Genomic DNA, 12,302 nt, shown 5'->3' on the forward strand with positions numbered 1-12,302 from the left:
CCCCACGCTGGAGAAGTGGAAGAGTGTGAGGAGTCCTTCTCCTGAGGAGGAAGGAGCGGCAGTGAACTGACCCCAACCCCTGTTCCCCGTCCCCCTGCACCACTATGGGGGTAGGAGCCAGAGCATTTGGAAGTAAAGTTAAGCCTGGGAAGAAGGCAGGGGTGGGGGGATGGTGTTTTAAGATTAGTTTTTATTATAAATTAAATTAATTTTCTCCAAGTCGAGACTGTTTTGCCCGTGATGGTAATTGCTGGGTGATCTCCCTGTTCTTATCTCAACCCACAAGGCTTTCATTATATTTTCTCTCCCCCGGTCCAGCTGAGGAGGGGGAGAGATAGAGCAGCTTTGGTGGGGTCAGCATCCAGCCAGGGTTAACCCACCACACCTGTCCAAAAGGAAAGCAGTCCTTTTTTCAACTAGTCATTATTTGATACCGAACAAAACCTATATAAAAGGTGTCTTTATCAAGAGACATTTTTGCATGCTGGTCTGTTCCCATCAACAGATGAGTTATGAAAAGCATCTGTACTTTAGAGGTCTAGTGACGTCAGCAAACTGGTAGCAGTACACAGGTGGTCTGAGGTTAAAATTGGAGCTCTGATCTTCAGCTTACCTCTTGTGTGTGACTATCTAACTCAGGAATAGTCTGCCTGACTGCTGAGAGACAGGAGCAGTGCAGAACTGAGAAAAGGCCACAAAAGTACAATCTGCTGTATTACTGAGTTCCCACCGAAGGACGTGAGACATCACAAAAGCAGTGATTTACATGAAGCAGTGTGCAGGTCTCAGCAAATGGAATTTACCTTGAGGTTTGGGTTTGGTAAGTTTCCCACAGGGCTTTGAGATTGTGACAGTCTTCTGGCAGTCAGCGTTATGAAGGGCTCTCTTTAGGTTCCCGGTTCGAGTCTTCAGGGCAGTATTCAAGTCACATTCTCCCCAGGCCTGGAACTGGTATTTGCACTCCGCTGCAACAAGTAAATAAATAGCATTTTTTAAACAGAATGACTGAATGCGAAAACAAAAATGTTGAGTCTAATAAGGTATCACAGACAGCCAGTGCTTGTAGACAAAAGGATCATGAAACTGAAGAAAGGAATCTCAAGGAAACTTTAAGATAATTTGCAGTCATAATTGCAGTCTTCCACCCAAAATATTTTAAAATTTTGCATGGATATTGCATTATTGTCATATAAAAGGAAAATACATTCAACTACGAAGATACAAATAAATAAATAAATAAATAGATTTAAAAAAAAAAGAAAAAAAGAAACACCAACAGGGCAAATGTCATTCACTTCCTATATGGCTGTTCCTCAAGTTGTGTGATGCAAAAGGTTACCAAATAAGGCTTGAATAGTTTCAAGAACGTATGTGCAACTATGAACTCGTCACATCCAAAACTGCTGCACTGATTGTCTTGGTAAGGTCACAATGTTGTCAAAGCCCCACAAGAGGTTTACTGGAAAAAAGCCAAGTTTGCAAGAGTAATCAGATCTGAGTCCTGGACTGACATCTTGTCCAGGGTAGATGTGACTATCCTTCTGAACCATTATGTTCTGAACCTTCTGAACTGAATATTATAGATGAAACACACTGGTCTTCATCCACTCCTTTCAATGCACACACTTGTAGCTACCCATGCTCCGTGCTGCAAATCACGCACAGCAAGGTCATGTGAAACCTGTGTTAACCATTGCAGAGATTCACAGCTGTGAGTGAACATATAGCTTACATGGCTGCCTTAAATAGAGTTGTATACAGCTGATTTCAGCATGCTGCTGGAAGGCTGAGTTTACAATAAGTAGGTTATATGGACTCTCTGAGAGGAGCTGCTTTGCTCTAAAGAAGCTGTTTTCTGATGTCTTATGTATTCTTGTATCAATGAACTTCAAATACAGGAGTAGTCCCTTCACCAAGACATTTGCAGAGCTAAGCAGAAAACACAGGCTTCCTGCTCCATACTTTAATAAAAATCAACGCAAATGCCTTGAGAGAGTGATGCTTACCTCCAAATTGCTTCTTCCAGTTGCAGGGAATCTTACACTTCTGAGTCTTGGTGGTTTGCTTGCACTCAGCTCCAGTGCGAGTGCCCTCGCGCGTTCCCAGTCCACAGTCACCACTGGTGGGCACACAGACGCTCCACTGCCATTCCCCACAGTCAGACTTCTTCGCCTTTTTCTCTGGATGAAGACAAGGAACCGAACCCAAGCAAGAGAAGTGGTCAGTACCCAGACCCTACAGAGAAGACCCTAAACTTTGCTAATCAGTCACAGCACCTGAAAAGGTGGAGACCGAAGACATTTGTAAAACAATTGCTTCAAAAGCAAAAGGTCTGGCATCCAGTTTACAGTTCTGCAGAGAGAGGTCAGCCTCTTTGACCCCAAAGCAAAGTGGATCGTTCAAATTCAGTCCCAATACCACGTCTACTAATCCACTTAGATATTCTCAAGTGGATTGTCATCTTTAGCATGGGGAATCACCTCGGAACCCTCAGGAGTCACTGACCAAAACGTGCTCTCTCAGAAGGGGAACTCTGTCTCCAGTAGCTGATGGCATGCAAATATTTTCAGTTCCAACTGAAGCACTACACACCATACAGCTTAGAAATGTGTGTGTTGATGTTGTGTATCAGAAGATTTGAGCACCTCCAGGGAATGGCAGTGAGATACAAACTTTTCACTTGGAATATCATGTCACATTTTATGTCAGAATATGACCAAAACTCCAAAGGCAAATTAAAAACTAGATGGAGAAGTGTACTCAAAATGCTATTAATACAGGTGGGTTTGTTGCTCAGAGATAAAAATAAGGATCATGTTTTCATTTAAATCCTTAAACTGAAGTGCAATGAGAAAAGACAGCAATGTTATCAAACTCGAGGGTTTGCAAAAATAATCAGTTAAGCCCTCAAAACATCACAAGTAACTTTGAATAACCTTACATAAAATTATGTTCCTTCTAGTTCTTGTATATTTATGTTCACGTTTTCTCATATTTCCATATATCCCCAATGGTCACAAACACCTTGTTTTTAATGGAAACACTAATTCTTATAGACTCACAGGTCATATTAACTAGCGTGTAAGTAGCCTGTAAATACTAAGACCTTTAAAAAACCCACCAAAAGATGTGTTCCTTAAAAGATGTCAAAACTGGGTTGGATACATATGAATTTTCCACCCCAGGCCTGTCTCTCCTATAATGAGGTCTGAGTTCACCACTGACAGAAAGCAATTACCGCTGGATGTCTGGCTGTCTATCTGCAGCAGCGAGTTAGTTCAGTTCTTTGTTGGAGGATTTACACATCACACAGCATTGGCATAGCATTGTCACATGCAGCACTGAACAAGGAACATGATAACTGCTCTTTCATCACTCCTGTTTGGTTCTCCCGAAGTCAAGCATAAACCTATTTCCAGAGTAAATTTTAAGCTGCCTTGCAATACCCACGCTGTGATAAACTGAGGACTCCAGTCTCTGGGGCTGTCAAGCTGCCAGGTTTCATGGAAACTACTTTCTGTTTTCCTATTTAACACAGAAAAACATGTCACAGCCACAAATCCCTACTCTGCATGTCAAAAGGTTAACGAATGACCTGAATTTCATAACAAAACCATTTTTTGAGAAGCATTTGACATTCTCCCACACATGCAATCTATCCTGGGGATTAACTCTGAATTACACTGGACCTTACCTGGTTTCTCTTTTTTGCCGGCCTCTGTGGTACTCACAGCTGCCAGAAGGAAAACAAGTGCCAGGAGGGCAGCTGTGAACATTCGACGCTGTTGTTGCTGCTGCATTCTGGGGATTAACAAGAGAGAGGAAAAAAAGGTTGGTTAGAAGGTAAAAATTGGGGCCCCATCTAAAGTGTTGCTATAGCATTTTTGGGAAGCTCCGTTTCAGGGCCACAAGACACAAGCAGGTCAATCATAATTAACCGTTGGCAGAATGTATTCACTCTGGAATGAAGATAATTACCCAAAGTTTTTTAACAATTATTTCCCAGCCTGTGTACCAAATCCCTGACCTACATTGCTGATGTTTTGCCACAGGATGTTCAGTAATTATTGCTCACCTTCTCAAAATCTGTCAGAGAATCAAGGCTCTTGATGGGCCTGGAAATTCTGTTTTCTTTCCTGATGTCTGACTGTGATTTATTGTGTAAAACTAAACAAAACATACACTTTGTGCTTCAGCTTATCCATACATATGAAGTATAGAATGCTGCACTCTCCACTCTGCAGGGGTTCAAGTCCTTATAGGGCTGAATTGATATATGAAAAGACCTTCTTTCATGAAAACTTATATAGGTAATATGTGCTGTATTATCTTAATTGTCATTGGCATATTGCTACCTACCTTTTCCTCCCCCTCCAATTAGTGTCTCTTCCTAATATCAGTTAAGCTAATTGCCTTAAATGCAAAATGGACACAGAGATAGAACTTGTGCACACAGCTATGGGCTACCCATAGCATGCTAATGAACCCAAAATCTGAATTTGGGAAGCAAACATTCAAATATAAAAAGGAATTAAAAACGTTTGCTTGGTGGTGAAGCATCAATTATTAGCCAATCACTGAAGTCATTCAGAGCTGGCTAATTTCAGTGGTTTACACACATATTTCTCTTTCATTTTGCTGTAATTTGCACTATCTCATTTTGGTGTTGTTTAACTGAAAGCAGGGCCATAACAAATATACATGCTAACAATTAGCAACCTTCCCAATTCCCAGAGACACGTCTCTAGTAGACAGCTAGATACCAAGACAGCAGACTGGGCATTGCTTGGATGGATGGTCTCCCCAGCTTGCTTTTTTTTTTCAACTAGGGACCATGGCGTTCATACTACACCAGTCCTCCAAGGAGGTGTCAACAGTGCTAGCCACTAAGATGGCCTTAAAAACTCAGCTAAACCGATGTTAGAGAGTTTAGAGGCAACCTGAGCTCGTTTGCTGAGCACAGCAACCTTAGGGAAGAAATAATTTTCGCCATGAACAAAGAACAAAATATATTTGAAATTTAATTTGGCACTCCTCAGTAGTCCCTGCTGGCTACCTCTTGTTCAAAAGCAAAGTAATTGTAATTGACATGGAAAATAGGACAGGAATCCAAAACACATGGACTTTTAAGTATCCAGCTTTAATATCATGCTAGAAGCCAGATGATAAAATGTATTCGCTTTCTTTAAATACAATTCATGTGAAGATTGCAAGAGACTTGGCATTCAAATGTCTGAAAGAGCTGTCATTAGCACCAGTTTGATTTACTTCAAAAGAAAGTACCAGTTCCCATCATGAAGAAAGGACCACCAGCACTTCCAGTAAATTCAGACAGCCTGGAGCAAGAGCGCACGAGTCCTTCGTGAGCTTGAGTTTGGTTTTCCCTTTCTTCTGTTACATGTTTCCACTTAGAGCCTCTCTTGTTTTACAGAAAATGAAATAAATAAATTAATTAAGCAATAAAAAATAAATACACAATCTCCCTTTTTATTCACCTTACTTCAAACTGGTTCTCCATAATCAAACACAGTTGCAATACTTTTAAGACACCAAACTTTCCCCACTGCAGAAACTTGACCACCAGCATCACTGCACCTCACCTCACATCCCATTTTCCCAGCAATTTATCTCCTCACCTTCTCTCTTCTAAAGAACTCACCAGACTCCCTTGTTGAAGAAGTATTAAGGGCTTGTCTGGAAAGATATGGAAGAGACAAATACTTCTATACAACTTGAAGACACTGTCACAGTGCGCTGTCTGTGGGCGTCAGAAGCTGAAACAAGGCAGCACCAGTGGGTTTGCTACACAGGATGTCACCACAGGCAAGAGATGCCTGCAGTGGGCTTGGGATTCCCTCCTACATCCCTGTTGCCCACCCCAGGGACCTGGGATATGGTCACACACAGTCCCACAGTCACCGGGAGCCATGGATAACTGTTTGTAGGGAAGCTGCCTTATATTGAGACTCAAAATCAAATCTGATCAACATTATTTTCAGCAAAACAGGCAGGGAGAATAGTTGGGTTTTGGAGTCTGAAATGTTCCAGAAGCCCTATAAACAAAACCCCACGGAGCCTTAATATAGCATGTTTTCCTAAGACTCCAAGTCTCCCAACAGCCAAAACACTTGCCAAGTTGTCGAAGGCAAACACTAAACCTGCGGAGAGATATATATATCCCCCTGGCAGAGAGAGCCAGGCTGCTTCCTGAAGTGATTTGCTATTAATTACCAACAAGTGAAAAGCCATGTTGTACAGATGGAGGCCTTGCTTCTCACCACACCAACACCTCTAATTTGATGTAACCAGTATAACTACAGAAAATTACGTAATCGTTTTCCACATGATAGATCAGCAAGGGCAGGTGCTCCCACAAAATTATAAACAGCCTACATATAGCGCCCACTGAATATATATTTTTTTCAGAAGGCCAGAAAATCCCACCTATCACTAATGTTTTGAGTTCAATGTTCAGTTTTCCTTGCAAATATTTCAGCTGGCCATTAAAAAGATGGATGAAGAGAAAAAGCTCGTCATACTGGACTTGCTTTTGAGCAATATATTCTACCTAAAATAACTTCATCTTTTTGGGTTAACTTTTTCAAAATTCAAATGTGAAAATTTTTCCTTTTCGTTAGATTCTGTGATAACCTTCCCAGTTCAACCTTTGATTTAAAGAATTGCCAAAATTGCTAATAGCAATGAAAAAAAAGTCTTTCATGAAATGCAAAATGGGCGACTCCTCAACAGCTTGATTTTTGTAATGAGCCTTCTATCTACACCAATGGTAACAAGCGAATCTGTGTTATGAAGGGAAAGTAGTTCTAAAATCCTGTACGACAGCCCCTAAACAGAGCAAGGCAGCAGCATTTAAACAAATGGCAGTGGCATTTACACTGAGAGGAAGAGACATAAATTAAAGTGAAGGAAAGCAAAGAGACATTTGGGGTGGGGAGAGCTCTGGGAAACTTCAAAAGAGAGAAAAGATAAGAGAGAGAAAGAGAGTTTAGAAAAGTTTAAGTTATAAACTGGAACAAGATCAGAGAAAGAGAGTAAGCAATCACAAAAAGATCACCAAAACAGGAATGAGAGAAGAGAGAAGGAGTTAATGACAGTTTAAAACAGAGAGTGTTACAAAAACATGAAGCACATAACAAGGTGAGAACCAAAGCCCAGCTGAGATGCACCCTAGCAAGTGACTTATTCCAACAAAAATGAGGCACGGGAATTACTTCAGTCTTACAGTTGATTTCACAGTCAATCTCTGCTTGAGTAAAAATTGAAGGGAAAATTAAAAAATGGGAAGCAATCAGAAAATTAATGAGTTCATCAACCATACATCCATGAGTTCAATTGCATGTTGAGCACCAGAGAGTGAGTCAGGAAGAAGTCACAGTATGGCTGCAGTTTAAAGGACCTTCTTCACTCCAAATCCCCCACTACCCCAACCTAATTAATTAAATGATTCGTTTCCTGATATGACTTCAGTCCACATGACTAAGTATATAATCTCTTTTAGGAAATACCTATCCTATGGACTGCAACACACAAAGCCCAGCTCTACCAGAGACCCAAACCAGTTTCCACATAGCACAGCATATAGAGACACTTCTGTTTGGGTCCATAAGTGCTAGAGACACTTCCATGCAGTGCCAGGCTTTGCCTAATGGCCCAGGAGAAAAATTTTACTCCCTCTACCCCAAGACCCTTCAAATGCAGCTTGCTTCCTTCATACCCAAGTTGGCAGCTCAAGGTGGTCCAGGTGTTTTCATACTGTGCTCTGTAGACCTTTGGATCTCTGTGCAAGTCAAGCTCGCTGGAGCAACTCTGTACTCATGCAATTAACACAGACACAGGTTCTCCATTTCCCACACCTGAACAAGTCTTTCCTGAACACAAACCAACAAAAATCCAACAAACCAACTTCAGATGAAGCTCCATCGGTGAGCAAGTGTTTATTTTTCCTAGCCTTACTAAAGCTAGCATACACAGCACATCCTAGGATCACATATGCCTTTTGCAGGTGGCTTTTTTGCTGTTAATAACTATTACCCACAAGCCCTTCCCTTCATCTGTTCTTTCCAAAGCAACTGGCAAGGTCCCTGATTATAGAAGCAAGTATTTTATTACTAGTCCTTATGAGTGTACTCTCCCACTCTGAACTATCAGGCTTTCTTACATGATTTAACCCATTCATATCCTCCAGCTCTTACAGTATAAGATCCCAAACATTGATAACGCTGTTACTCTGCAACTCTGCAGGTATTGCAATACTGCATATATTGCCTTTGCTAGTCACAGGTCACAGGCTTTGTAGTGGGTTTGCAAGGCCCAGGACTGAGGCTTGTCAAGGCTTGGTCTCTCTGAGCTTTCCTTGCCCTGTCTGCAACTTTGTCACATTTGGTTTGGCCGGAACAGCAATTTTTCTAATTGACCAGCTAGCTATGGTGAATTTCATTTACTTTTCTATGCCATTGCATGGAGCCACCCAGGTTTTATGATTATTATAATAATGTACTACAGAGAAATACAGGACTGGTATCTTAGCAAAGGCCTTGAGAAGTGGAGGCATAGGTTGGAATGTAGAGGAGCACAAGTATGGGAGATATGAGGTGGGAAACAGGCTTGAGAATGAAGGTGCCCCAGCTATAAACAACTCACCCATGGCCAGATAAAGGAATGCAGACCTGGAGATGGACAAAACTGGATACAGGACTAAGAAAGAGAACACAGAAATAGTTTCCAACATACCTGAAAAGGTGTCATATATACTAAGTTTGGACATAACATTGAGCTGCAGACCAAAAGCATGTTAGCAAATATACACAACCAACTCCAAGTTGATCAGAAATTGAGGAAGAAGAAACCATCTGGTTTCCTCCTGGCAAAGGACTCAAGGTGCTGACAAGTCACTCTAGCCATCACTCCCACTGACACTGCAACAAAACTACCAGCCTTAGGGCTGAGAGGAGCTGGGAAAAGGTCAGCATAACATTAGGAAAAGCAGTTGAATCTGAGAGTATGCATAACATTTTTAATTGTGGTTGTGGTGGTGTTATGGTTATTATAACATCTGTGTAGACATATTCCTTCTCTGTAATAACTGCATCTACACTAATAATGATTCTTGGATTAGATTGTATAACATTTCAACTATACTAACAACGTATTTTTTACTTTATATAAATATATATATAAGGCATTAGTTCCTTTTTGCCCATAAGCAATATTTTGAGCATAACTATGACTTCCAGCTTTGTCTTTTACTACACTATCATTTTTATCCTATGATCATGAATAAACAAAATGCATCCCAAAAGCAGACTTAAATTCCTACAGACCAATATTTCTCTTCACAACACTGCTCATTTCTGAGTCCTCCTTAAGCTCCTTACCCGCATTAGAACTACGTTTTGCATTAATCCCTCTATTTTTCCTGCTTGAATGAATAATTTCACATCAAGTCCCACAACAAATACTTTAATAAATTACAGTTTGATTAGTCCCAGATTAGTCACATCTATAAAATCAGTTTTTAAGTGAGCTAGTTTGGGAGATCAGTCTCCTTTCAGTAAACACATGCTGTGTTTAATGAAACTTAACATTTACCTCCACTTCTTAAATTATTCTCTTATTCAAAATGTGTTCTATTTTGCAGTCCATCAAGGGCAGATGAACATGTCTGCAGTTACCTAGATCTGTTTCTTCTCCTCTTCTTAAATAGAAATATTATATTTGCTATGCTCCAGTTGTATAACAGCAGGAAGTATTTGATGCATGTTTTAACACTTATAATGACTCTGAAATGTCAAGTGCCATTTTTGCAGTACTCCGAGGTGGACACACAGAGTTTTCTCTGAAAAAGTCAAGTTAAGACCATTTGACTCTTAGGAGTTTGACCTCTGTAAGAGCTGCAGAAACTTCTGCTTCTCCAGGTCTCTTTCTCATTCACAGTCTGGTTGCATGCCCCTATGTCCTACCCCATCTCCCATATTGAAAAAGCTCATGCACTTTTGGAGCTAGTGCTTTGGGAACTGTCCTCTTTCAACTGTAAAATGTTCACCCTCATACACATAGATATTTCCTTAGTTGTATTTATTTGCAGGATTAGGGGAAAAATAATTAGATTTGCTTTTCATTTCCCTTGCAAGACTTAACTCATCTTGGTTTTTGGTGAGTCTCAGCAATCTGTCACTTCTGGATTTCCAAGACACTATTGTCTTGGATGATCAGTACCATTTTATTAAATTCCTGCAAGCTCCTGATAGCTCTTTAGTGGGCTGCTCCCCAGTTAAATTTGGTATTCCTCTCTACAGGCTTTTTTCCACCTCTTTTTTTCTTGGGGAAAGAAATTTCAGTATTTGTTTTCAAACCAAATCAGCTTTATAAACACTTGATACAAGTGCTTATTTTTAAGGATGAGCTGTAAGGTCATAATGAATTAAATTCTAATATAGCTACAACTGTTTATAATCCTGTGGTAGGTAGTGAAGAAATCACATCCACAAATAATTAGCCCCTATTATTATCAGCACCACTTACCTTCTAATCTAAATTTGGAAAGATAAACCCTTCTATAATGAGAGATCTCCTTATATTTTTCTCATGTAAATACTACAAGGATAATACTTCTAACTAAATTCACATCCAACTTTGGGTTGACACAAAACCAGAAGATATTCTTCCATACTCCTCCAAAGTAGTTTTGAGTAATATGAATCTTATCTTATGCATACCAGTAGTTCCTATTCGTTTACACAGTGTCTCATTAATTTCCATTACAGCTGTATCACTTTTAATCTGGTTTCTATCTTTTCTGGACCATCAAATTCTGTCTACCTGTCATGATTACTATTTCAGAGTGCGTGCACGCTATCCCAATAACATCCATTTGCAGGTACTACACATCTTTCTAGCTTCTCCAATTCATTGCACAGACCACCTGCACCTGATCTTTCTCTCTGATCTCACTCAAATGTCTTCCAGATACCAACTTTTCATTACCTGCTTTCCACCCTGACTACTACAGTTTTCAACAGCAGTAATTTATTTCTTTGTCATGGCCACCCTGCCACCATAATGTTGTTTCTTTACCTAACGCTAAATCTTTATTCACCTTATTTTTTTCCCTCCTGAGCACTAAAAGTAGACATAGACATTGCATACATTTCTCTGTATGCTTCCTTACGGGTAAAAATCCCCAAACTCTTCTCACAGCACAAAGCCATGAGCCAACTTGATCTTCATTATTTCGTTGCACCTCCATGGACCAAATAAATGCTGTGTTCATTTCAAACAGAACTACTACTATAGCCTTAGTGATCTAAGCCTAAAAGTGAGCCAAGGTTTAAGGAAAGAACCTTTAATTATAACAACTGATTGCTCAACCAAATTACACTATGTCTGGCTAAAAAAAAACATGCCTTAATCTCATTTCTAACAATGGTTATGTTTTGGAACAATTTTGTTAAAGAAAATCTACTAGAATAATGATGAAACACCAAGTTTTCTTCTTTGGTCAAATGAAGCAATGAAATATTTCACTCCAGAGGGGATCAGGGGGTGGGAGGGAGTGTGTGGGTTGGTCAGTATACCAAAATAAACCTCCTATATTAATTCAGAGCCCTACAGCTGCTGCAGTCCTGCCCAAAGCAAAATCTGTGTGCTCATTTCCCTCCCTCCTTTGACTTTCCTGTGAGAGACCGGTATTCTCTTGTGATACACTAATGAAATTTTGGGAGCTGCATCAGCAACACCAGTGGATGCCAGGGGTCTGCATCTGTGCACTAACAAGTTAGTTCAAAGCAGTGTAGGAAACCTCAAACCCTACTGAAAGAAGCTCCCTGCATCTCAGCCACAGGAGGATGGCTGTGTGGCAGGTCCAGCATCTCAGCACCAGCCTCCAGGTCCCCGTTCCAACATGCACAACACAGTGCAGCTGGCAGGTTGCTCTGTCTGGCAAAAATAATAGAGACTCAGGGAGTTTCAACTAACAGGTGCATCTCAGTTATTCTTTTTTCTACTCCCTCCTTTGTTTGCATGGAGGGGAGGGAGAGAAGAGCCACCCCACACCCCTCCAGTGATGCTCTCCTTCCATGCAGGACAGGGGAAGCTGGCAAGCAGCAGCTGGTAGGGAAGAGACAATTGCTCCCAATGTGAGTGGGTACTCAAAGGAGTTGGGTAAGCAGCAATTTATTCATCAGCATAGTTTATTTAAAAAAAAAATAAATAAAATTTAGTATAACTATCTGTTGCTGCAGATCAGCCGGGGAGAAGTGAGAAAACTCTAGAAGACTGAAATT

At 40.5% G+C, this 12,302-nt stretch overlaps 1 protein-coding gene across 1 annotated transcript in view; it reads right to left on the reverse strand.

The window, feature by feature from the left end:
- Nucleotides 1–762: 762 nt before the first annotated feature.
- Nucleotides 763–12,302, reverse strand: part of LOC106885228 (pleiotrophin-like) — a 57,862-nt gene continuing 46,322 nt past the window's right edge. The window contains exons 2-4 of the mRNA XM_014937229.1: nt 3,695–3,801; nt 2,007–2,180; nt 763–965 (exon numbers count right to left, since the gene is read on the reverse strand). Coding sequence (XP_014792715.1) covers nt 763–965; nt 2,007–2,180; nt 3,695–3,800 — 483 coding nt within the window. The 5' untranslated portion in view covers nt 3,801. The remainder of the gene's footprint in view (nt 966–2,006; nt 2,181–3,694; nt 3,802–12,302) is intronic.

The sequence above is a fragment of the Calidris pugnax genome, unplaced genomic scaffold (genome assembly GCF_001431845.1).
Source record: "Calidris pugnax isolate Ruff unplaced genomic scaffold, ASM143184v1 scaffold1, whole genome shotgun sequence".
Lineage (NCBI taxonomy): Eukaryota > Metazoa > Chordata > Aves > Charadriiformes > Scolopacidae > Calidris > Calidris pugnax.